Source organism: Neophocaena asiaeorientalis, unplaced genomic scaffold (genome assembly GCF_003031525.2).
Source record: "Neophocaena asiaeorientalis asiaeorientalis breed wild unplaced genomic scaffold, Neophocaena_asiaeorientalis_V1.1 scaffold14, whole genome shotgun sequence".
In the NCBI taxonomy this organism is placed as follows: Eukaryota; Metazoa; Chordata; class Mammalia; order Artiodactyla; family Phocoenidae; genus Neophocaena; species Neophocaena asiaeorientalis.
In genome coordinates this window covers 5406464-5432111 of record NW_020175192.1, presented here as the reverse complement: position 1 = coordinate 5432111, position 25648 = coordinate 5406464, and the positions used below count along the sequence as shown (strand labels likewise).

Below are 25648 nucleotides of genomic sequence, written 5' to 3'. Positions count from 1 at the left end.
GACTGTCCTCTGGTTAGCTGGCAAAGAAAAGGGATTTGGGCTCAGGCGAATCAGGAAACCTTTGCTTGGTAGCTGGTAGAAGTTACCTTGGGGCTTAGCTCTGAATAATTGCTATTGTCCATTTCAGATCAAATGATGACTCTATTCTTTGCTGCTGTGGTTGTTAATCTGTGGACCACCTAGTTGAATATTCTTTTGGTAACAGGGATATATTACTACAGGTAACTTTTTCTTCCTTTTTGTTTTTATAGACTTGAAAGAAATGTGCCTTAGTGCTTTGGCCAACCTAACCTGGCAGTCCCGAACACAGGATGAACATCCGAAAACCATGTTCTCCAAAGATAAGGTAGAGATAGAATTATTGTAATTGCAATTATGCCAAAGAATCAGGAGGAACTTCTAAATACAGTGGACCCTTGAACAGCATGGGTTTGAACTTCACTGGTCCATTTATATGCAGGTTTTTTTCACTAAGTACATCCTACAGTACTACACATTTCAAGGTTGATTGAATCCTTGGATGTAGAACCACGAATACAGAGGGCTGACTGTAAACCTACGTGAGGATTTTTGACTGTGTAGACAGTCGGTGCCCCTAATCCCAGAGTTGTTCAAGGATCAACTGTACAGTCTAACAATAAGTTCTTTCCCCCCAATTTTTATGAATATATGATTAATTCAGTGGTTACTTTGTTCTCATTTCATGTGATTTACTAACTTCCTGGTGTGTGCTCATTGTGTCATTGGCTTAGCTATTAGAAGGATGAATCCTTATATTAAAAAAGAGTGTATTTAAAAAAAAAGAAAGATAAATCCTTAAATAGTTTTGATTGGCTTTATAGAAGCAAACAACTGTCTGTCCCACAGTTAATAATCAGACCTTGAGGTGAACCTTCTCAGCTTAGTTTGAGCTGTTTTTATGGATGCCAATCACAGATTTTGTCAGGGGAAAAGGCCAGTTTATTAAAAAGATTCATCCTTTATTGTTAAACTGGAAAACAGCATGACTAAAGTCAGGACTCAGAATTAGATGATCAGCCCGTCCGTGAGTCTTTCCTACTGTGACTCATGGTAACAAAATATGACTTAAGTAAATTTTATAACTTTGAAGTTTACGCTGTGACCTGGTATACACGCATATGTACCTGCTCTCATTTAAAACTGGGGCCCCCTCTGATCTTTTCCCTCTGCGTGCCGATATTTTCTATTCTAGTCAACGCTAGTATTCACCTACAAAATTGATTTTATAGCCTACTAATTGATTGCAGCCTTCAGTTTGAAAGACACTGGTTGGGGAATTCCCTGGCTGTCCAGTGGTTAGGACTTGGAGCTTCCGTTGCAGGGGCCACGCTTCTACTGCAGGGAGCGCGGATTCGATCCCTGGTTGAGGAGTTAAGATCCTGCAAGCCGTGCGGCCAGGCCCAAAAAAAAAAAAGAAAAAGAAAGACACTGGTTGGTGTAGGGTATTTAGTGAGACGAATATCTTCAGGATCAGACTGACCAGGGCCTTTTCTACTAAACAGAGAGGTTAGACTTAATCCTGTAAGCCGGAGAAGTCAGCTGAGGGTCCCCTCCCCACGCCTCACCCCCCTCAACCTTTTTTCCTACATTAAAAAGAATGCATTTAAATAGAGGTGTGCTGTGATTAGGTTTGCCTCTTATTTTTTTCTCTAAATTGTTATTCTGAATTTTTCAAATATATAGAAAAATTCAAATAGTACCATGAACATCTGTTTATTCTTTCTCTAGATTTGCCAGCTGTTACCATTTTGCTGTGTTTGCTTTATCTCCCCATATCTATATATTCCCCCTAAGCTCATGTGAGACTAAATTGTAGGTATTACACTTTACCCAATATTCTCTCATAACCACAGTGCGGTGATCACACTGAAAACCCTTAATGTTGGTACAGTACAACTATCTTATGTATACAGATTCTATTTTTGTGTATTGAGTGCATATTTTCTCAGTATTTTTATTGTCTAAATGATATCCGTCATAGCTTTTTCTTCTATCCAGGACCTGATCAAGGATCACACATTAAATTTAGTTGTAATGTCTCTTTTATCTCTAGAATAGTTCCTTTATTTTACTTTGTTATTTTAGTCTACTGTAACATTTGAAATTTTGAAGAGCCTAGACCGTTACTTGCCATGATGCTCCTCAATTTGCATTTATCTGATTATTTCCTTATGATTAGGTTCGGGTTAAACATTTTTGGCAAGAATATTATGTAGATAGTGTGTGTTTATCACATCAGGAGACATAAGATATTGCTTTGTTTTATTAGTGATCCTAAATTTGACCACTTGGGTAAAGAGGTTATTTATTAGTCGTCCTGAATTTAACTACTTGATGTTTCCATTGTAAAGAGACCCCTTTTTCTTTGTAATTATTAAGTAATTTATCCTTTGAAGCAGTGGTTGTAGCAGCCATTGACTGTCCTAGCCTGAAGCAGTTAATAGAATGGTCATTGTAAACAGAATACATTTACTGGTTTACAGTTCTTCTGTAAAGAAGAGTCCTCCCCCCCACCGTTGTTGTTGTTTTGAATTTTAAGAATCACTGATTTTTATAGTCCATTATGGGATTTCTGGATTTCTGATGCTCAGATTTGACCAGTGTAGACCCATCCCGGCTGACTCCTGACACTTTTTGATATGTCCCTCTTCAGTCTTTGAACTCTTCCTTACTTTCTGGAACAACAGAACATCCCAGTCTTCCCTTGTGCTTTGCCTGATTCAGCCTCGTTCCTTTTAGTAAAGATTTGGTGTTCACGGAACTGATTCTGGCGGAAGGTGTTAGCGGCGGACAAACTCTGGTGGGCTGGGGGAGGTGGCCTAGGAGGGGGGGAAGTTGGTGCCAGAGGATCAAGCTCAGAGATTATTGTAGTCATGCAAGCAGGGACTGGCGAGGACTGCAGTCAAAGCAGTGGGGGTGGAAAGGAGCCCTGATTGGTGAAAAGTTTCTGAAATTTAAAAATTCATTTAGTGGGACTTCCCTGGTGGTCCAGTGGTTAAGAATCTGACGTTCCAGTTCAGGGAACACGGGTTTGATCCCTGGTTGGGGAACTAAGATCCCACATGCCGCTAGACTACTGAGCCCTCACACTCTTGAGCCTGCGCCAAAACTAGAGAGAAGCCCGCACGCGGCAACTAAGACCCGACACAGCCAAATAAATAAATAAATTAATATTTAAAAAAATTCACTTGGTGACCATTTAGATGTGCAGGTTGTGCGAGAAGAACAAGAGTGACTCCGTGTGTCAAGCCTGTGACTCTGGGTGACGGGCGATTCTGAGTGTTAAGAGCAGATTTATGAGGTGAGGTACAGAGTTCAGTCTCGGTCAGGAGAAGTCTGAGGTGCCTGCGGGGTTTCCAGATGGAGATGTCTCTGGTGGGAAGGAACGGGAGCTCAGGAGAGAGAGTACCTGGGAGTCATCTTACAGAGTCAGGGCAGGTCTTTTCCCTTTAACTGGATTATGAGCCCTATGTGACTAAGAGTTGTATATCGTGCCCCCTGCAGTGGAAGCGCGGAGTCTTAACCACTGGACCACCAGGGAAGTCCTTGTATATGTATACTTGTTTGAAATTCCCCACAACCTATATGTTGTTCGCATGCAATTATGTATTTGTTCAGTTATTAAAAGGCAAAACATGAATTTGTCTTTTGATTCTGACAAGGTCTTTGAAAATGCTGGGGGGTTTTTTTTGTGAATATAATTTTGAAAGCAACTATAAAAGCTTTAGTATATTTTGTTTTAAAAATTAGGATATCATACCATTTATTGATAAATATTGGGAGTGCATGACGACCAGACAGAGACCTGGGAAAATGACCTGGCCAAATAACATTGTTAAAACGATGGTAAGTAGGCTAAAATTGACTAGACTCAACATTTAGAAAACCAGTGTTCCTTGTAAGAATTTATATATATATATATGTGTGTATATATATTTTTTTGGTCTCACTGAAATAATGTGATGACTGAGAAAATGAGAACAACCTAGTATTAAATCTTGGAGCGCAATTGTAAATTTTAATAGTTTTCACACAAAATCAGTGAACTGCACATTGTGTCTTAAATGAAGACATGGTAGTTTTTTTTTTTTTTTTTTTTTTGCGGTACGCGGGCCTCTCACTGCTGTGGCCTCTCCCGTTGTGGAGCACAGGCTCCGGAAGCGCAGGCTCAGCGGCCATGGCTCACGGGCGCAGCTGCTCTGCGGCATGTGGGATCTTCCCGGCCCAGGGCACGAACCTGTGTCCCCTGCCTCAGCAGGCGGACTCTCAACCACTGCGCCACCAGGGAAGCCCAAGACATGGTAGTTTTATGTATGATGCTGAAACCTTTGTCCAGTGCACTTTGGCAAGTATAATTTTTTCTATTGAAATTGGAGACAATTGTTTTCTTTGATTAAAAAAAAAAACTCTGAACATTATTGTCCTTAGAATTAGAGAGAGCACCTGGGGAGAAGTCAGCACAAGCTGTTAACAGTATGTATCTCTGTGAGATGCAGGGATGGGTGAGGGTTATGAAGGACGGTGGCTCTCATTTTTTTAAGTTTCTCTATTGTTTGAATTTTTTGATGGTCATGCATTAATTTTCTAATCAGGGAAAAACAATACTGTTGTGTGTTGGGTTTTTTTCTGGTGGGGGGCGGGCTTTGGGATTTGGAGATTACACCTAGGGATTGGAGTTAATGGTTCATCATCCATTCATTTTAAGTATAAAATTTCCAGTAATACTAAAATGCTGTTTCCTTTTAGAGTAAAGAAAGAGATGTATTCTTAGTAAAGGAACACCCCGATCCTGGGAGTAAGGACCCAGAAGAAGATTACCCCAAATTTGGCCTTCTGGATCAGGTACATTAATATGCTTCATAATCCCCTTTTGATTTTTAAGCCATGGGGACAGAGAGAATCAGGCTTTGTTGACATTTGTATGTTTGCCACGTACAAATGCCCATAGCATGGTGGGTTCCAAATAAATGGTTCTTACTACACATGGAAAGAAAGAACACTCACCTTAAACCAGGAGACTGGTGTTTTAGTTCTGGCCCTTCCCTAAAATGTTATGACTCGATGCGTATCATTTTTATCTTTTTTAACTTCCATTTCCTCACTTGTAACACAAATATGCCATTCCAAGTTATTTCTCCTTTTCTTTCCATCTCAAATTTTGCTCTAAAAACATTTGTTAGTGTGAAGAAAAATTTGCTGTGAAGAAGAATTTGTGTTGTGTATCTAGCATAATATGAGGAAAAAGAAAACTTCCCCTCTTTGTTTAAATGGCAGGTGTCACATTCAGCATCTCAGGAGGTCAAATCTTTCAGCTGTGCCTTAAAATGTTTGATTTGCCCACATTGAAAATTTAAGATTTCATACAGAAATTCAGATTTCTGCCTTTTCTTGTAAAATGCGAAGCTCTAAGAGAAAAAAATTCAAAGCTCTGACTACACTGGGTCTAGTTCCCACAGGGAGGTGCGCCCCCCAGCACGGGTTGGTTGCCACTCATCCTCATTCTTAAACCACTTGGAGCCTTACACTTGGCTGCGTCACGTGTGATACTGGCTGATCCCTGAAGCATCTAAGTTTGGGACCTCTGCAGGTTTCAGATCTAGGTTGTCATTCAATTAGAATTTCTCCTGTTCTTTTGAGCATTGCCAGGTTGGTTTGATTAGATAGCCTCCCTTTATAATTGAATATTTTTCCCTCTAGGATCTTAGTAACATTGGTCCTGCTTATGACAACCAAAAACAAAGCAGTGCCGTGTCTACCAGTGGGAATCTAAATGGTAAGTGTTTCAGTGTCTCATTGATGAAATACTTGTAAGCTGTTGAATTCAGATGTGCCTAGAATTGGGCAGTCTTTGGGTTGACTCTTAACTGGATATTTACTAAGATGCTTTAAAGTCCAAATCTCAATTTTTAGGAGCTAGCCAAGGTTTGACAGATGTTAGTAGGGGAGAACTTTTTTGTCACTTTACACTACAGTTTGGTCTTAAGTGAAACAGATTTAGCATAAGACAAGGTACAATTTTAAGGTCAGATTCGCTGTGTTTATATTAGACTCCCCATCTGTATCTTCATAACTAACACTTTAGATTCACTTGCTCTGCGCTCTTTTTCCTTAATTCAGCTGTTATATAATACACTTCCTGCCCATCTTCTCATTTTTCTTGCCCTTAATCTTCAGCTTATTCACGTGAGAGCATTTCTGTGTTATCACCCACTGTAGCATATTTTTCTCTCTAACCCATCTAAGAGCAGGAAAGCCCTTTGCTGCTAAGGGTAATCTAATGAGAGTGGGTATAATGGGGAGGTAGCTAGCTATTCATCTGACACACGGTGTCATTACCTTGTCTTTTAGAGTGGTAGCATCTTAAATATGTAATCATTCCACTGTTACTAATATTCTGAGATGGGTGGGAAATAGCTAAGTGTATTGTTCATCTTTTTACATTATTTGTAAAAATTATGTAATTGTTAAATTACATAATTGTAATTTTAATCTCCTTTTAATTGTTAACATTTGACAAATACATGGTGCCACTTCTGTTCTTACAGGTGGAGCCTCTTTTGGAGGTAAATTCCTCCTCTGTCTTCTTTCAGCCTCTCAGACTTAAGTATTTTGTGTTTTGGAAAATGCTTTTCGCTGAGTTGTGGTAGAAGCTAAACCTAAGTTAAATTTTTAAAGCATTGTGGAGATGGTGGCAGTAGCACTCGATATGAAACAGTAGTTCCGGTTTAATGTTAGTAATTGGAAGCTTGTACGTTGTCATATTCTGCCTAACATGGCCAGCAGTCCCCTTTGTGTTGCTTGTTTTGTTCAAGATGGATCTAAAACTTCTCTCAAAATAATTGAAATGCAGATGCCAATAAAAACTTAATAGTTTTTTGATTAAGGTAACTTGAACTAGAGATGTTAATGATGCAGCCGTTTAACATTAAGCCTTTTATGAGGACTAGGAATGACAACCTGGTATGTTCGTAAAAGGAAGTTCAGCATGAATCTGGTCCTGTCTACGCAGAATATGACCTGCCTTCAGTGTCTTGATCCTCTTTTTTTTTCTTCTTTTTTTTATTTTTTTTGCGGTACGCGGGCCTCTCACTGTTGTGGCCTCTCCCGTTGCGGAGCACAGGCTCCGGACGTGCAGGCTCAGCGGCCATGGCTCACGGGCCCAGCCGCTCCGTGGCCTGTGGGATCTTCCCGGACCAGGGCACGAACCCGTGTCCCCTGCATCGGCAGGTGGACTCTCAACCACTGCGCCACCAGGGAAGCCCATTGATCCTCTTTTTATTGCAGCGGAACTGCTGATAATTTCCAAGCTTGCCCCAAATTAAGATACAGTACTTCATGCAGTTGTTTACATAAAGGTGTTTTCCTACAGTCCAGGGATATTTTCTGGAAGTTCGAAAAACAAACAGAGGAATGACAGAACTGGACAAATATTTGAGTACCTTTTAAGAAATATACAAGGTAGTATTCCTTGTGGCCCTTGTATGTAGCTCATTTTTTTAAAAATAAAATTTATAAATTCTCTATGGGTATTTTCTCTTAATTCCACAAGCCAGGTTAGTCTAACCTAAATTTGGGGCATTGGCACAATTTTAATAATTGGAAAGATCACCTGCTAAATTTAAAGCCGCCTTTCCTGCTCGTGTCACAGACAACCATACTGGATGCCTAGCGGCACTGGACAGAACCACCTTTTTAGTACCTCTGTTTTTGTTTTCCACGTTTGGTGTACTTTTGTCTTGTTGGAAATTCAAGTCCAGTGCTTTAGCAGATGCTGTGCCTCTCTTATGCTTATGGAGTGTGCGCCATGTGGAGTTCAAGCACGCGCGCACCCCCCTTGTAGTGGGGATATTCTCTCCTTATGGGTGTTTGTATTCATTTGGGTGGAAAAGGGTTTTATCAATGCACTTGTGTCTAGCTGTGGGTGTTTGGGATCTGAACGAGTGAAAATGCATTTGTGTCACATCCTCGGAAAGTGTACTAGTAGTTGCAGTTCATTTAAGAAGTGAAGGTCTAAACTATAACACAGGTATCGTTAGTGCTAGGTTCCCTGGACTTACTGCCAGAACTCAGAGTCCTGGGGTGGGAGCCGCTAGGCAGACTCGTTCTGAACCAGGGTGAAGCGCAGTCTGCTTTCAGGCAGGAAATCCTCCTGTGGTGTTACACAAATGCACGCAGGGAGTGTTAGCATCCCCGTGGGGCATCTGGCACAGCTCATTGAAAGTGATCTGCCTTTTCTTTAAAGGGGGAATTGCAGCGGGAAGCAGTGGAAAAGGAAGAGGAGCTAAGCGCAAGCAGCAGGATGGCGGGGCCACAGGGACCACCAAGAAGGCCCGGAGGTGGGCAGAACACCCACCCCACTCACCACTGTTAGAGTGCCCTCTGCGGCTGGCAGAGTCCGTCAGCGGGGAAGGGCTCAGGTGTCTGAGGACGCAAGCCTGTCCCTTTTTCTCAAATCCTTAGCACTTTGAGGGGTAAATGAGCCCCAGACTAGGTGACCTGTTTTAGGAACTTGTTACTAAGTGAAACAGCCCTGGGGCAACAGCCCTGGGGCAGCACACCTGTGGTGATTTACCTGGGAGTAAAGTTCCATTAAGGCATCTTGAGGAAGAGTAGATGGACCAGAGAGAGTGAAACAGATACTGAATGTTAGCTCTTTTACATAAACTTTCTGCCTCTCCTCTCTGATGGCTGTTCCCTTCACTTTGTTCAGTACTGAGGTGGTGAGATCCAGGTCATTTCTTATTCAGCCTGGAAACAGATAGTAAATGCTCATATCTTTTGAGTTTCTGTTCATTAGTTATAGTAATAAATATGCTAAAGGCAGCTGCCCTTGTTCCTCTGCACCCTTTCTCCCTTGTGGTCTACTGGCTCAGTTTCATAGGTATCCATACAGATTAAAGTAATTTTCATTTCCCCGTTTTGCCTGCAGAGGGCAGGATCATCTATTTGAATAATGAAAAGCATTTGAAGTTACATGTGTTCCAGCAGAACTCTAATAAATCAGAGGCCTTTCTTACAGAATTGAAGGCACTGGAGCTAGAGGGGGTTTTAGTTTCTTGATTTTATTTTTTCCTTTCTGCAGTGACCCTTTGTTTTCTGCTCAGCGCCTTCCCCCTCATGGCTACCCCTTGGAACACCCATTTAACAAAGATGGCTATCGGTATATTCTAGCTGAGCCCGATCCCCACGCCCCTGACCCTGAGAAGCTTGAACTCGACTGCTGGGCAGGAAAACCGATTCCTGGAGACCTCTACAGAGCCTGCTTGTATGAACGGGTTTTGTTAGCCCTACATGATCGAGGTAGGTAAGCTATTAATGTTCGTGTTGGACCCAGTGTTACTTTGAACATCTGTCGTCAGCTGTGTCCCGTCTAGAGAATTCGACGGACACGTCATTCTGCTACCGCTCCCTTACCCCCATCTCTGACTACACGCAGCCGGGATGTGCAAGAAATAATTTCTTCCTTTTCTCTTCTTATAAGCTCTAGCCAATTATATATGGTATGTGGGGTTTTTTTTAACGTTCTATTTTGAACTAATTTTAAACTTACAGTACAGTTGCAAAAATAATAGAATTTCCATATATCCCTTATCAAGCTTCTCCTAATAATAAGATCTTACATAACCATAGTACAGTTATCAAAACCAGGAGATTAAATAACATCAGTAAATGGTATGAACGAAACTAAAGACTTTATTTCAATTTCACCAGTTTTTCCTCTAGTGCCTCTTTTCTAGGATCTCACATTGCATTTAGTTATTTCTCCTTAGTCTGTTGCAGTGTTAATCAGTTACTTTGTTGACTGTTCCTCAGTGAGGGTCTGTCTGACTTTTTTTCATGATTAGACTGAGGTGTTGCACTTTTGGAAGAACACTGCAGACATGAATCCTTCCCACTGCATCACCTCATGAGCTGGTGATGTCGATGTATGTGTCTTATTATTGGTTGTGTTGTCTTATTATTGGTTGTGTTAAGGTGGTTTCTGCTGTCTCTATTGTCTTTCCCTTTGTAGTTCATAAATATCTTAGGGAAAGATACTGCGAGGCTATGCAAGTATCCCGTTTCTCTGTAAAGTTTTGCCCACTAATTTTAGCATCCATCAGTGGATCTTGTCGGCAACAGTTGTTAATGTGGTATTTGCCTGATCGTTTGCGATTCCTTTTCTTTATTATTTAATTGATTATTTTTATCAGTGTGCGTTTAACAGATATTTATTTTGTTGCTCAAATTACTCCAGCTTTGGCCATTAGGAGCTTCTTTAGGTTGGTTCCTTTTTTTTTTTTTTTAATTGAAGTATAGTTGACTTACAATATTGTATTACTTTCGGGTGTACAACATAGTGATTCAATATTTTTATAGATTATACTCCATTTAAAGTTATTATAAAATAATGGCTATAATTCCTGATGCTGTACAATATATCCTTAAAGCATCATTGTTTTTTTTAATTGGGGTATAGTTGCTTTATTTATTTTTTATGTTTTTATTGGGTGTTTGTTTTATGCATAGTGGTTTGTACCTCTTGATCTCCTAACCCTATCTCGCCCCTCTTCCCTTCCCTCTCCTCCTGGTAACCACTAGTCTGTTCTCTATATCTGTCAGTCTCTTTCTGTTTTGTCACGTACATTCATTTGGTTTTTTAGATTCCACATATAAATGATCACAGAGTATTTGTCTTTCTCTGATTTAGTTCACTGAGCATAATACCCTCCAGGTCCACCTACGTTGTTGGGAATGGAATCTTGTGTCCTTTTGATAAGCCCCATCATTTTTTTTTCCTTACTTGCTGATGTCACAAGATGTTTTTGGTTCATCTCATATTTTCCGTGCTCCAGGCCAAGTATCGGCTCCGTCTCCAAGGAGCCCGGGTTCCTTTGATTGGAGAATGGTGTTTAGAAATGAAGATGTGAGTGTTCTGTGTGCTTACTGTTACAGGGTGTTGCTTCTAGGCTCCCTCCGTGGACCGAGGTGGGAAATGTATGTCGGTATCCTGAACGACACATATATACATGCCTATACTGAGTTTACTTTGCTACCTTGGATTTTAATCAAACACCACAAGGTTATTTCAGCCTTCCACCTTTCCATATTTGTAACTTCTTTCTTGAACAGTAAAACCTGACTCTAATTACCTCCAATACATTTTCTTACTCGTTCATGTCTAATATGCACATAAAGTGGTTTGAGAATTGCAAACCACTGTAGGAAACATTCCCTAACTAGATTACAGCATTTATGAACAGCTCTTTCTGTCTTAGCCTTGCATATCCCATCAGGATAATGCTTACTTAGGTTAGGTTAGTTCTTTCCTTCCCCGCCTCCTTCAGCGTGCTTGTTTTTCATTTGTGATACGGTAGGCTCAGTTGTTAGTGTTGGTATACCATTTGGGGTTCTCCCACATCTTGGGGGCGTGTGCATCTGTGTCAGGGGAGAGTTTGAAGGGTATGTGCAACATTACTGCAGTTCTAGAGCTACTGTTGTTCACAAGGGTTTGCCCAGAGTGTCATCCCTCCCCACCCCTGCTGCCCCACTCTCATTTCCTCTTTTTCTCCCACTTTCCCACCCACCCTCTACTTGACCAGTCTCTCTGGTTTCCAGTTCATCCTTTATTCCTTCTGCACAGGTGAGCACACACGCGTGTATTTCCTTTATCTCCTTTTTTCGTACGTGAAGGGCAGCATGCTGTAGATAGTCTTGCATTTTGCTGCATGCGGTTACTCCATGCCAGTTCAAAGAGCTCATCCTCAGTTTTTTCTTTTTTTAACTTTATGATATGGCATTATGTGGAGGTACATGGTTTATTCAACCACTCTGAATATGGGCATTTAGATTGTTTCCAGGATTTTGGATTCATCAAAGAGGCAGTGAATAACCATGGGTGTGTGTGTTTTTGTATTGGTGGTGGTATACGTTCATGGTTGAATTCTAGAAGTGGAATTGCTGGACCAAACGGTAAGTACGTATATACCTAGTTTTTGTTAGATATTGCCAAATTCCCCTTCAAATGGCTGTGCCGGTTTGCATTCCCACCGCAACGTAGAGAATGTTTGTTTCCCCATAACCTCACAAACAGACGGTGTTGTCCTAGATTTTAATTTTGGCCAGTCTGAGAGGTGAGAAATGGGAATCTCAGTGTTTCAATTTGTGTTTCTTTGAGTTTGAACATTTTCTTTCATGTTTAAGAGTCATTACCTTGTGAATTATGTTTGTGTGTTTTTATTTCCCATTTATCTGTTGGAATTTTGGTCTTTTGTCCCTTTATATGCTAGGGATGTTAGCCCTTTGTCTGTGGAATACGTTGTAAACATTTTCTCCCAGTTTGTCAGTTGTCTTTTAACTTTATGACTTTTTTGTCATGCAAAACTCTTTTTAATGTATAATAGTTCTTTTAATGGCATAATTTATTCAATTATTCAGAGAATAGCATTCATTATCTGTTAGAATGTGAAAGTGAATTTAAATAAACTACTTTTAGACAAGTGTACCTCATGGATTTCTTTGCTGTTTTTCTGAAGTATTAATGCAAATCCAGATAGCATATTATTTCACCCTTAGATATCTCAGTATTGATCTCCAACAAGGCTTTTTTTTTTTTTTTTTTTTTTTTTTTTTTTGTGGTATGCGGGCCTCTCACTGCTGCAGCCTCCCCTGCTGTGGGGCACAGGCCCCGGACGCACAGGCCCAGCGGCCATAGCTCACGGGCCCAGCCACTCCGCAGCATGTGGGATCTTCCCAGACTGGGGCACGAACCCTTGTCCTCTGCATCGGCAGGCGGACTCTCAACCACTGCGCCACCAGGGAAGCCCCTCCAACAAGGATTTTAAGAAACGTAACCACTGTGCCATTATCTTACCTGATAGAGGTGAATAATAATTAATTAATTATTCCATACTCAGTCCATATTCACATTTCCACAGTTGTTTAAAATATGCCTCTTTCAGTTGTTTCTTTGAATTGAATCTAAACATGTCCATATAGTTATTCCATGGGAAGCCCATTCATTGTTTCTTGAATTGATGCTAAAAGCTGTAACACTTGTACTGATGCTAGTCATTCAGAAGTGGAGTCAGGTGAAGTCACTTGGACGTAATCCCTCAGTTTAATGACCATTGTACATGGATCGGTTTGACTCCTGTGAGTGACAAGCATACTTTGATAGTAAGGAAGGGCCAGATAAGTGACTTCAGGGTTCAAGAAGTGAGCCTTGTTGTGTTTCACTATACATAATAGCTATAGTTCTGGAGGGGAAAAAATGGGAGAACGCTGGCCCTTATTTAGCAGTAACATGTTAGAATTTAATACGTAGGATAGCAGTGCCTGCCTGCTGTTTATGCTGAGCCTTTTAAAAGTTAATAATAAATCTATATTGTATCTTTTAAACTTCTTATTTTGAGATAATCTCAGATTTATTTAAAAAAAAATTGTGAGAACAGTGCTAAACTTTTTTTTTTCCTGAGCTACTTGAGAGTCAGTTGCCATGATGCTGTTTCACCTTTGAGAACTTTACTGTGTATTTCTTACAAACAAGGACATTCTCCTTGTGTTACCTAGTGCTGCATAAAGAATTACCATAAAACTTAGCATTCTAAAACTACCAGTGTTTATCATCCCATAGTTTCTGAGAGTTGGGAATCTGGGAGCAGCTTAGCTGTGTGGTCTGGCTCAGGAAAACTCAGGAAGTGGCAGTCAAGCTCTTAGCTGGGGATGGCGGTCTGTTTCCAAGATGGCTCAGTCACGTGGCTTTGACGGGACACCCTCAGGTCCTCACTGTGTGGGCCTCTCCATAGACTGCTAATTTGTCCTCGTCCGTGGAAGCTAACTTCTCCTAGAGCAAGTTCTCCAAGAGAGCTGTAAAGAGTTTGACCTGTCTTGAAGTGGGACAGTCACTTCAACTTCATTATATTTGTTAAAAGAAATGAGTTGCTAAATTCAGCCCACACTCAAGTGGAGGGAAATTAGGCTCCACCTCTTGAAAGGAAGAATATGAAAGAACTAGTGGATATTTTTTTAAACTTTCACATCTTACAGAGCTGACACAACGATCAAAATCAGGAAATTAGCATCTGATGACTACCATCCGGTGCTCATGTTCTATCCAAGCTTGCCCAGTTGGTCCAGAACGTCCATTATAGCAGAAGGGTCCGGTTGAGAATCATTTGCTGCATTTAGTTGTCGTGACTCTTAAGTCTTCAGTCTGGAACAGCTTCCCCATCTTTCCTAGACTTTGACCTGGGGGCTTTTGAAAGTTAGAAGGCAGTTATTTTACAGAATATCCCTCAGTTTGGTTTCATCTTGTTCCTAATGATCCAAGTTCTGCATCCTCAACAGGAATATCACAGAAATAATCTCACATACTACATCCTGTAGGTGGTGCAGGACTTTAATGTGTCCCATTACTGGTGATGTCCGCTGATCATTTGGCTAAGGTGGTATCTGCCAGGTTTATCCACTGGAAAGTTACTCTTTTTTCCCTTTGTAATTAAAAAGTTTTGTGAGGAGGTAGACCCTTTAATATCCTGTTCTGTCACAGACACTTAACCTTGCTCAGCCCCACCTAATGGCTTTAGGACTGAATTGATCAGGAAGGAGTAAAGGAAGAAGTATTTGTATTTGAGAAGGTAGAATTTGCCAAATACCTGAGAAAGTTCTGTTAAACAATGTGCATTTAATTTAGGGAGGTTATCATTGTATCTCCTGAATACAAGAGCCATTGCGGGGTCACGGAAAGAGTGCAGGGCCAGGGCTTCAATCAGGCTCTGCCAACTGCGGTGTGATCTTGAACAGCCACGTGGTCTGCTTCTCCACTGGAGGTGGGAGTTGTGAGGGGGAGTCTGTCTGGCCATCTGTCTACCTACTTACCTACCTACCTATGAAAGTACTTCATAAATCGTAAGCCTTTATAAAAGCTAATGAAACTACATTTTGTTCTTCCAGCAGAATTCAGACAACTTCTAGAGTCCCACAAATACTGTTTCAAATGCTTTTCCCTCAGTTAAGTCCTAATTGGGTTGGAGATGCTTCTACAACTATAAAATCAACCTACACAGCACGAAAATACTCTCCTGCCTTTTGTCATTTTTTGCTTCACTTCCAAGTCACAGTGTCCCTTCCAGTTGGTTTAGATTGTCCCTTTATGTTACATAATGGTCTCTTAGTAAAGTAAGATTCAAACTATATGCAAAGGTCGAAAGGTGAATACAATGAAGCTCCATAGAGTTTTCACCCAGATTTAACAGTTATTAAGGTTTTGCCGTATTTGTTTTATCCGCTCCTTTATTTCACTCTTTTTAAAAAATTTTTAAGAAGTAAGTCTCACCCTATGTACTCTTAAAAATATGTATCTCTAAAAAGTATGGAGTTTGCCTTTATAGCCACAAGCTCTTATTACACTTAGCAAAACATATAATTCCTTGCTATCATCTGAATTCAGTCCAAATCAGATTTCCTTGATTGTCTTAAATATCGTTTTATCTTCCCACAAAATACTTACTAATTACAAAGGGGAAATAGTAATTTTATAGTGGAGAAACCTGGAAGGCACCACCTTAACCAAGTGATCAGAGTTTAACATCACCATTTGGACAGCATGTGCTTCCTGACCTGATGTACTGAGAGGCCCAGCAGTACTGCAGTGGTGTCCCGGCAGAGGCATGACCTGGACCCAGACAGGAGGAAGCATGGGACAGACAAATGTTTGAGGGACATTTCTACAAACCAAGTGACCCAGTACCCTTCAGAATGTCAGGGTCATGAAAGACCTGAGGAGACGCAACAACTAGATGAAATGGGGGATCTTGGATTAGATTCTGGAACAAAAAAAGGATGTTATTTGGATAATTGGCTTAACTCAAAGGTGACCTATAGATTAGTGTAACAGTATTGTGTCAGTGTCAATTTTCTGGTTTTGATCCTTGTGTGATGGTCACAGATGGTGTTAGCACTTGGCAAGGCCGAGTGAAGGACATGTGAGGACTCCACTATTTTTGAAACTTTGAAATTGTTTCAAATAAAAGGTCTTGTAAAGGGTGGTTTATTCACATCAGGATCCAAACACATTACAATTGGTTTGTTATATTAGGGAATAGACAAGTATAATTAGTTTTAACCTGCCATCTTAAATAATCACATTTAAGGGCTTCCCTGGTGGCGCAGTGGTTGAGAGTCCGCCTGCCGATGCAGGGGACACGGGCTCATGCCCCGGTCTGGGAAGATCCCACATGCCGCGGAGCGCCTGGGCCCGTGAGCCATGGCCGCTGAGCCTGCGCGTCCGGAGCCTGTGCTCCGCAATGCTAGAGGCCACAGCAGTGAGAGGCCCGCGTACCACAAAAAAATCCAAAAAAAAAAAAAAAAAAATCACGTTTAGTAAAAACTGATTACTCGACAGCTTTCTTCCTTTTTCTTTCTTTCTCCTCCTTCATCTATATCTGGAGACTTTTAAACTCCTGAACTAATATTTCAAATTCCTGACTTGATATTTCTGATTTTTTATTTCGTTTTATTGGAGGGTAAGAGTTTGTGGCAGTTGTCTCCAAGTATTTCAAATAAGTTGCAGGCCTTTGTTTTAATCTCCATCACTGCAGCTCCCCAGTTAAAGATCTCCGATGACCGGCTGACTGTGGTTGGAGAGAAGGGCTACTCTATGGTTCGGGCTTCTCATGGGGTTCGGAAAGGTGCCTGGTACTTTGAAATCACGGTGGATGAGATGCCGCCAGACACCGCTGCCAGACTGGGCTGGTCCCAGCCGTTAGGTAAGCTGGGGCTATGATACGGACGTGGCAACTGGTGGAGAGGTATAGACCATCTGGCTAAGCTTCATGACTTGTATGCTTATTGGATTGTGGTCATAAAATTCAATTCCTGAGGGTTTAGGTGGTTTGCAGTTCCTAGGAATATTTTTATAATTCATTGCTTGTGAGAAATAGTTTGTTAGCCATTTTACAAAACTGGCAAAAAAGTAAAAAAAGAATATTTTCCTTTAGCAAACCAGAGTTGACTTGCAGTTCTGACTTCCTGTATATCTTTTTATTGGGACAGGTAACCTTCAAGCTCCCTTAGGTTATGATAAATTTAGCTATTCTTGGCGGAGCAAAAAGGGGACCAAATTCCACCAGTCCATTGGCAAACACTACTCTTCTGGCTATGGACAGGGAGATGTCCTGGGATTTTATATCAGTCTTCCTGAAGACACAGAGACAGCCAAGTCACTGCCCGATACCTATAAAGATAAGGTGAGTCTGTCCTCCCGAGAGATTCCTGGGTTGAAGACCCGTGGCAGCTGATGCCTTCAACTGTGTGTTCTCTTAATGATGCTTATCCATTTACGTCTTTCCCAACGTTTCATTTTGAAAATTTTAAGACATAACAAAATTGAAAGAACTTAAAAGTCAGTGTCCGAATACCCATCACCTAGATTCTGCCATTAACATGTTATGCATTCATTCCTCCACCCGCACACCCACCCACCCACACATTCATCCATGTTTTTTTAACCCCCGCCAAGTACTTAAGGGTGCATATCATTAGCTAGAGATTAACTTTTGTTTAGTTTTTTCTTTTGATATAAAATTTACAATATAAAATGAAATGTACAAATTTTAAGTGTACGTTCACTGAGTTTTGAGGTTGAGCCAATCCCCCGTGGAGACGTTGAATCTTACGCCTCAGGAAGTTCCCTCATACTCCATCCTAGTCAGTGCCAGCTCCTACCGGCACTGAGGCAACTACTGTTGTGAATTTTACCCGCATCACAATTCTGTTCCATTAGTTTTGCTTGTTCTTGAACTCATGTAAATGGAACCATGCAGTGTGTGATCTTTTGTGTCTGGCTTTTATTGTTTGTTATAATGCTTTTGAGGTTCTTCCATGCTGTTACAGGAATCTGTGGTTTGTTCCTTTTTACTGCAGGGTAGTTTCCATTGTGCGATACCACAGTGCTTACCCATATTCCTATTAATGGACACTGGGGCCATTTCAAGTTCAGGTTTATTATACATAAAGTTGCTATGCGTATTCTTGTACAGACCTTTTTTGTCAACATGTTTTTATTTCTTTTTAGTCAATGCCTAGAAATAGAATTACTGGGTCATTATACATTTAGTTTTATAGGAGATTGTCAGACTCTCCATTCCCACTAACAGTGTATGAGTATTTTAGTTGCACTACATCCTTGCTAGCATTTGTTGTTATCAAACAATTCTAGCCACTTTGGTGGGGTGTGTAGTAGTATCTCATTTGGTTTAAATTAACATTTCTTTGGCGACTAACGATATTGGACATTTTTTCACGTGCTTACTGGCCATTCATCTGTCTTCTTTTGTGAAGTTTCTGTTCAAATATTTTGACTTTTTTAAAAAATTGGGTTGTTCGTCATCTTAATGAGTTGTAGAAGTTCTTCATATATTCTGGATTACAGTCTTTTGTTGGAAATGGCTTTTTAAAAAGTATTTTTCTCCTACTCTGACTCTTCTATTCATTTTCTTAATGGTGTCTTCTGATGAACTGAAGTTCTTAATTTTTATGAAGTGCATCTCAGGTTTTTCTTTACAATTATATTGCTTTCTATGAGTTAATAAATCTTTGCCTGCTCTCAGGAAGTCATGAAGGTATTCTTCCATGTTTTCTTTGAAAACATGGTTTTAGCTCTTAATCTAGGTTTCTGATCCACCTTGAATTCATTCTTGTGAATGACGTGGAGTAGAGGTCAAGGTTAGTTTTTTTTTTTATAAATGTATTTATTTATTTTTGGCTGTGTTGGGTCTTCGTTGCTGCACGTGGGCTTTCTCTAGTTGTGGCGAGCGGGAGCTACTCTTCATTGGCGGTGCACGGGCTTCTTATTGTGGTGGCTTCTCTTGTTGCAGAGCACGGGCCGTAGGTGTGTGGGCTTCAGTAGGTGTGGCACGCAGGCTCAGTAGTTGTGGCGCACGGGCTTAGTTGCTCCGTGGCATGTGGGATCTTCCCAGACCAGGGCTTGAACCCGTGTCCCCTGCATTGGCAGGTGGATTCTTAACCACTTCACCACCAGGTAAGCCCCCAAGTTTAGGGTTTTTTTTCTGTGTTGATACCCACTTATTCTAGCCCCATTTTTTGAAAACTCCTTTCCTCATTTCTTTGGTTCCTTTTGTGACAGTCCAGTGACTGTGGAGATCGATTCCTGGGCTCTCTGTTCCGCTGATCTATTTGTTGACCTTTATTTCTGCCAATGCCACACTGTCCTTATAATGGTAGCTTTAGAGTAAGTGCTTAAATTGGGTGGTGTCTCCTCCAAGGTTGTTCTGATAATAAGCAGTCAGAGCACATTGTATTGGTGGCATCACACTGCTGACTGTCGTCACTCCTGCCACCACCTAGAACCTTCAGCCATATGAGTGCTTGGTTCTACAGTGCACAGAGGTCTACGGTTACCACGAGGATACTATTGGAATCCTTAAAATTATTTACTGTTTCATTTCCATTATAAAAATTTGTTTTTAATTTGAATAAGCAATTACTAATATGTCCATAAAATGGAATACTGTGGAACTGTTCAGAAGAAAATGAATGTCAGAGAATTCCCTGGCGGTCCAGTGGCTAGGACTCCACGCTTTCACTACTGAGGGTGCAGGTTCAATCCCTGGTCAGGGAACTAAGATCCCACGAACCACCTGGTGCAGCCACAAAAACAAGTTAAAAAAAAATTAATGTCATATGTTTACCTGGGAGTGAATAAACAGAGTCTTAGGAACCAGTAAGAAAGGAGTGACCCAGAGACCACCTGTGGGAGAAACAGGTAGGGAACTAGGAGGGAAGGAAGTGACCCCCCCCAAATCTTAGTAATAAGGGCCTTTTGTGAAAATATTTAACAAGCATGTGCCATCTGGTAATTCTAAAGACACACATAGTTGTTCAAAATCTAACAAAGCTGACTCTGCAAAGATTTTAAATTTCTGTTCAGAACACAAGGACTTAGTGCTATTTGTGTGAATCTGGCTTTTTCCCCCCCCATGATGATGTAGCTGATGCTTCATTTTTCCTTTTTTTTTTTTTTTTTTCTTTCCTTCTCTCTTGGTTTTCAAGGCTTTGATAAAGTTCAAGAGTTATTTGTATTTTGAAGAAAAAGACTTTGTGGATAAAGCAGAGAAGAGCCTAAAGCAGACTCCCCATAGCGAGGTGAGTCATGGTCATCAAAATGTCAGAATTAGAAGAATTTGAACATTGGGTCCAACCCCCTTATTATGAAAGTGAGGGAATTGAGGCCCACAGCGGGGGATGAAGGGATTTCTGCTAACACAGCAGCAGCAGGGCCAGCACACTCTCCTGCCTGCCGTGTTTTGTTCTTTCTGGGCTACCTGCTGCTGCTATGAGAGCAATGACCTGGATTCTTAGAGAAAAGGGGGTATAAAACAGTGGCCAAATCAGAAAGCCTGAGGGCAATTGAGGAAGCAAGTCAGAGATACTTATCCTTTGTCAGAGGAGGTAGCAAGTGCGGAAGGAGGAAACTGGAATAGGAGATTCAGGGTCTCGGTATGTGACCCGGGGGGCAGCAGGAGCTGTGATGGCTCATTCATTGCCTTCTAGAACTTTCCTGCCTCCCTTCTCCAGGGTTGTTGGGAACATGTTTGCCCAAGGTCATGGCACAATCAAAGAAGGGCTGGTGCATCTGGACCAACCACAGGGGCCCAAAATAGAAGGGGAAGGGATGGAAGAAAGTTCTGAGCTGGAAACATTTTTCCATAAAAATGCTGTGAAGCCACATGCATCAGTAATAGAAGCAAATGTAGGAGAAATAAACTAGGATTCCGATTGTTTTTAGGGAAAAAGTAGTAAAGGGAAACAGTTAATTGAACTAAGGAGATAACACAGCCAGAAAATACAGCCAGGCAGAAGATAGCTGTCGCTGGGAAGAAGAGGTAGAGAAAGTTACTTCAGAAAAAGGAGCCTTTTCTGAAGTCCATCCATAGTGGTTAAGAGAATATTCCGGATAGTTTTGAGAGAGAAAGGACAAAGAAATAAGGATTCAGAGACTTTTTTTTTTTTTTTTTTTTTTTTTGCGGTACGCGGGCCTCTCACTGCTGTGGCCTCTCCCGCTGTGGAGCACAGGCTCCGGACGCGCAGGCTCAGTGGCCATGGGTCACGGGCCCAGCCGCTCTGCGGCATGTGGGATCTTCCCGGACCGGGGCACGAACCCGCGTCCCCTGCATCGGCAGGCGGACTCTCAACCACTGCACCACCAGGGAAGCCCGGATTCAGAGCCTTTTTTTTTTTTTTTGCGGTACGCGGGCCTCTCACTGCTGTGGCCTCTCCCGCTGTGGAGCACAGGCTCCGGACGCGCAGGCTCAGTGGCCATGGGTCACGGGCCCAGCCGCTCTGCGGCATGTGGGATCTTCCCGGACCGGGGCACGAACCCGCGTCCCCTGCATCGGCAGGCGGACTCTCAACCACTGCACCACCAGGGAAGCCCGGATTCAGAGCCTTTTTTTTTTTTTTTGCGGTACGCGGGCCTCTCACTGCTGTGGCCTCTCCCGCTGTGGAGCACAGGCTCCGGACGCGCAGGCTCAGTGGCCATGGGTCACGGGCCCAGCCGCTCTGCGGCATGTGGGATCTTCCCGGACCGGGGCACGAACCCGCGTCCCCTGCATCGGCAGGCGGACTCTCAACCACTGCACCACCAGGGAAGCCCGGATTCAGAGCCTTTTTTTTTTTTTTTGCGGTACGCGGGCCTCTCACTGCTGTGGCCTCTCCCGCTGTGGAGCACAGGCTCCGGACGCGCAGGCTCAGTGGCCATGGGTCACGGGCCCAGCCGCTCTGCGGCATGTGGGATCTTCCCGGACCGGGGCACGAACCCGCGTCCCCTGCATCGGCAGGCGGACTCTCAACCACTGCACCACCAGGGAAGCCCGGATTCAGAGCCTTTTTTTTTTTTTTTGCGGTACGCGGGCCTCTCACTGCTGTGGCCTCTCCCGCTGTGGAGCACAGGCTCCGGACGCGCAGGCTCAGTGGCCATGGGTCACGGGCCCAGCCGCTCTGCGGCATGTGGGATCTTCCCGGACCGGGGCACGAACCCGCGTCCCCTGCATCGGCAGGCGGACTCTCAACCACTGCACCACCAGGGAAGCCCGGATTCAGAGCCTTTTTTTTTTTTTTTGCGGTACGCGGGCCTCTCACTGCTGTGGCCTCTCCCGCTGTGGAGCACAGGCTCCGGACGCGCAGGCTCAGTGGCCATGGGTCACGGGCCCAGCCGCTCTGCGGCATGTGGGATCTTCCCGGACCGGGGCACGAACCCGCGTCCCCTGCATCGGCAGGCGGACTCTCAACCACTGCACCACCAGGGAAGCCCGGATTCAGAGCCTTTTTTTTTTTTTTTGCGGTACGCGGGCCTCTCACTGCTGTGGCCTCTCCCGCTGTGGAGCACAGGCTCCGGACGCGCAGGCTCAGTGGCCATGGGTCACGGGCCCAGCCGCTCTGCGGCATGTGGGATCTTCCCGGACCGGGGCACGAACCCGCGTCCCCTGCATCGGCAGGCGGACTCTCAACCACTGCACCACCAGGGAAGCCCGGATTCAGAGACTTTGACAGAAGATCCTGCGAGATTTTCAAAGTAGAAATGCAGAAGTGAGGACCTGAGGCAAGGGAAGGGGACAGATAAATGAGCTCAGAAGGGTATAGTTCCAAGGGATCAGTGGATGACCAGTTACCTTTTATAAATATAATGCAATGAAAAACAGAAAGTGGAACTGTTTGATGTAAGTAGCATAGGAATTCAGAAAGCAAATAAGCCTGAGGACCAAGGAAAAAAAAAAAAAAGGCACCATTGCACCTCAAAAAAACCCCCAAAACCTGAGGACCAGCTGGAATAGAGCATGTAGATAGGCTCTGAAAAATCTAAGGTATTACATAAATGTCAGCTATTGCTATTACACAAGCTACATGCTATTCTTAGGATTTCTTCAGGTGCTGCCACCATATTGCTGATAAAGGGTTCTCCAACGGAGTTCGTTTTTAGTTTGTTCTTTTTTACAATTCTGAAGTAAAACCATGGTTTTTATTTCAGATAATTTTTTATAAAAATGGTGTCAATCAAGGTGTGGCTTACAAAGATATTTTTGAGGGGGTTTACTTTCCGGCCATCTCGCTGTACAAGAGCTGCACGGTACGTATCGTCTGTTCATCCTGTGAACACAACTTGAGGGAGATAGGTGGACGGTTGTGGTGAAAGAGCCACTGATGGGATTCTAGAAAGAAATGTGAAAGGCCTAGGAGTGGGATGGGAGCATATTCCTACTGTTACTGCTTGTTCCAAAAACATGTGGGTCCTCCACGAAGTATTTGCTTGGACAGGTAAAGATCATGCAGTTATGGTAAAGCCCCCATACCTTTCCTTTGGATGTACTGTGTGGTCACTGTTGTTCAGTATAAAGGATATAAAGTATTTACATGCATAAATCAATTTGGTGTTATGTGTCGTGATAACCTACCATCATTAGTAACTGTTGCTTATAGTGATTTTTAAAAAAATACGATCCAGCATGAAGGGACTATCATTAGAGCCTACCAGCTAAAGAAACCAAATTATTTGAAAAGGCAATGCCTGGAAGTTTCCATGTCTTCTTACTCTGTCAGTAGCCCCCATTGAAGTAATATAAGGAAATCTTTAGGTGATAAACAGAAATCAGCACAAGTTTATTTTATTTACCTAATTCTTGATGGCTGTTATAGGATATTGACCACCTTTAGCAGTATTAATGTATGTCATTTGTTTCAGTCATACCGTGAATATCACAGCTACATTTAAAGCGAGAAATTTCCCATGTCACATTAAGGTTTTCACTACTTTCTTCTCTTGTTTCTTCATGTCTGCTTGGATTGAATTTATCCCAGGTCTCCATTAACTTCGGACCGTGCTTCAAGTATCCTCCAAAGGATCTCGTGTACCGCCCTGTGAGTAACGTTGAACGTGTCTGCGTGCATCCTCAGTCTTCTTGCTGCAGTTACTCCAGTCTCACCTCACCTATCTGTTCCTTGTTCCTCCCGCAGATGAGTGACATGGGCTGGGGCGCCGTGGTGGAACACACTCTGGCTGACGTCTTGTATCACGTGGAAACAGAAGTGGATGGGAGGCGGAGTCCCCCGTGGGAACCCTGACCAAGTCCCTTTTTCTTTGCAGACACGGACTTCCTGGGGATGATATGAGCGGGTTTTGTTTTTGTTTTTTAACTGTGACAAATGTTTTCCTGAAGATACTGCAGAACATGGCCTCTGCTGTAGCAAATTAGAGGCCGGGTGGGTCTGAGAGAGACTCCTTGCCCTTCAGCACTGTCCCTTCTATCACGGCTTTTACTTCGTGTGCCATTCCCAACAGCTGCCGACCCTGGGATCCCATAAGCGCCCTGTGAACTGGGCCTGTGCCATGTACCCCACCAGCTGAGACTTGCTGCTTACTGTGTTTTCTAAGGAATGGGTAACCTTGCCCAAGTAGCTAACATGTTTAAAGACATGTCCTTCTGTGGGCATTGCCTCCATCCTGCCTGGTTCCCAAGGAAGTGGTGGGCCTGTTTCTGAGAACAGCTGAACTCCATGGCTGTACATTCCAAATCAGTCTAACAGCTCTTCCCTTTCACCGTGGGTGTGTTTTTGTTATTAATTTTGAGGTGTACCTTTGAACACTGGGATCTATAGTAGAACTATACTTGTGAAGGGAACTTGCTTGCAGCTTTAACAATTAGAAACTCTTCCCAAATAAAACTTGTCTTCGAGTGTGTGTGGCACTTTGCTTCCCTTTCAGGTTGGGGTCCATGTGGCGACAGTGTCGGAACAATAAGGCACTCTGAGGAAGGGGAGCCAGCCTTGGAGGAGAGACAGGTTTCTATCTCCACCCTCCCCTGTTGCTTCGTTCCCTCCAGCCAATTTGACCACCCCCTCTTATCCTGTGAAACCCCTCTCAAGAAGGTGAACAGGGGCACTTCCCTGGGGGTCCAATGGCTAAAGCTCCGTGCTTCCAATGTAGGAGGCCCAGATTCAATCCCTAGTCAGGGAACTAGATCCTATATGCCGCAACTAAAGATCCTGTGTGCCACAGCTAAGACGCGGCACAGCCAAATAAATATTTTAAAATAAATTTATTTATTTTTGGCTGCATTGGGTCTTCGTTGCTGCACGTGGGCTTTCTCTAGTTGCAGTGAGCGGGGGCTACTCTTCGTTGCAATGTGTGGGCTTCTCGTTGCGGTGGCTTCTCTTGTTTCGGAGCATAGGCTCTAGGTGCGCGGGCTCTAGACCACAGGCTCAGTAGTGGCGCATGGGCTTAGTTGCTCCGAGGCATGTGGGATCTTCCTGGACCAGGGCTCGAACCCGTGTCCCCTGCATTGGCTGGAGGATTCTTAACCACTGCGCCACCAGGGAAGTCCTAAATAAATATTTTTTTTAAGAAAAGGTGAACAGGAACTTAAAAGGGTAAATGGTCTCCCTCCAGTTTTTCCCTTTGAACTTGTGTGTTGATCTGTGCAGGTTATGTTCCTGCCTTGCTTATCTTCCTTTGTAATACCTGATGATTAAAGGACAGTTTTCAGAAGACTAAAAACTGGAATGTAAGAATGAGCCTTCCCCGGGGGTCCCTAAGTGCTTCCTTGTCCTCCTTTTAATCAGCGGCAATGCAGTC

General features: G+C 42.9%; 1 protein-coding gene across 5 annotated transcripts in view; it reads left to right on the top strand.

Moving 5' to 3' along the window:
- Positions 1-24773, top strand: part of ASH2L (ASH2 like, histone lysine methyltransferase complex subunit) — a 47877-nt gene extending 23104 nt beyond the window's left edge. For all 5 annotated transcript variants that reach the window (XM_024764999.1, XM_024764997.1, XM_024764998.1 and 2 more), the window contains 12 exons: positions 252-346; positions 3772-3867; positions 4768-4863; positions 5719-5794; positions 8264-8357; positions 9104-9321; positions 16602-16769; positions 17056-17249; positions 20074-20166; positions 23048-23146; positions 23875-23934; positions 24031-24773. In XM_024764999.1, coding sequence (XP_024620767.1) covers positions 252-346; positions 3772-3867; positions 4768-4863; positions 5719-5794; positions 8264-8357; positions 9104-9321; positions 16602-16769; positions 17056-17249; positions 20074-20166; positions 23048-23146; positions 23875-23934; positions 24031-24138 — 1397 coding nt within the window. In that variant the 3' untranslated portion in view covers positions 24139-24773. The remainder of the gene's footprint in view (positions 1-251; positions 347-3771; positions 3868-4767; positions 4864-5718; positions 5795-8263; positions 8358-9103; positions 9322-16601; positions 16770-17055; positions 17250-20073; positions 20167-23047; positions 23147-23874; positions 23935-24030) is intronic.
- Positions 24774-25648: the final 875 nt, after the last annotated feature.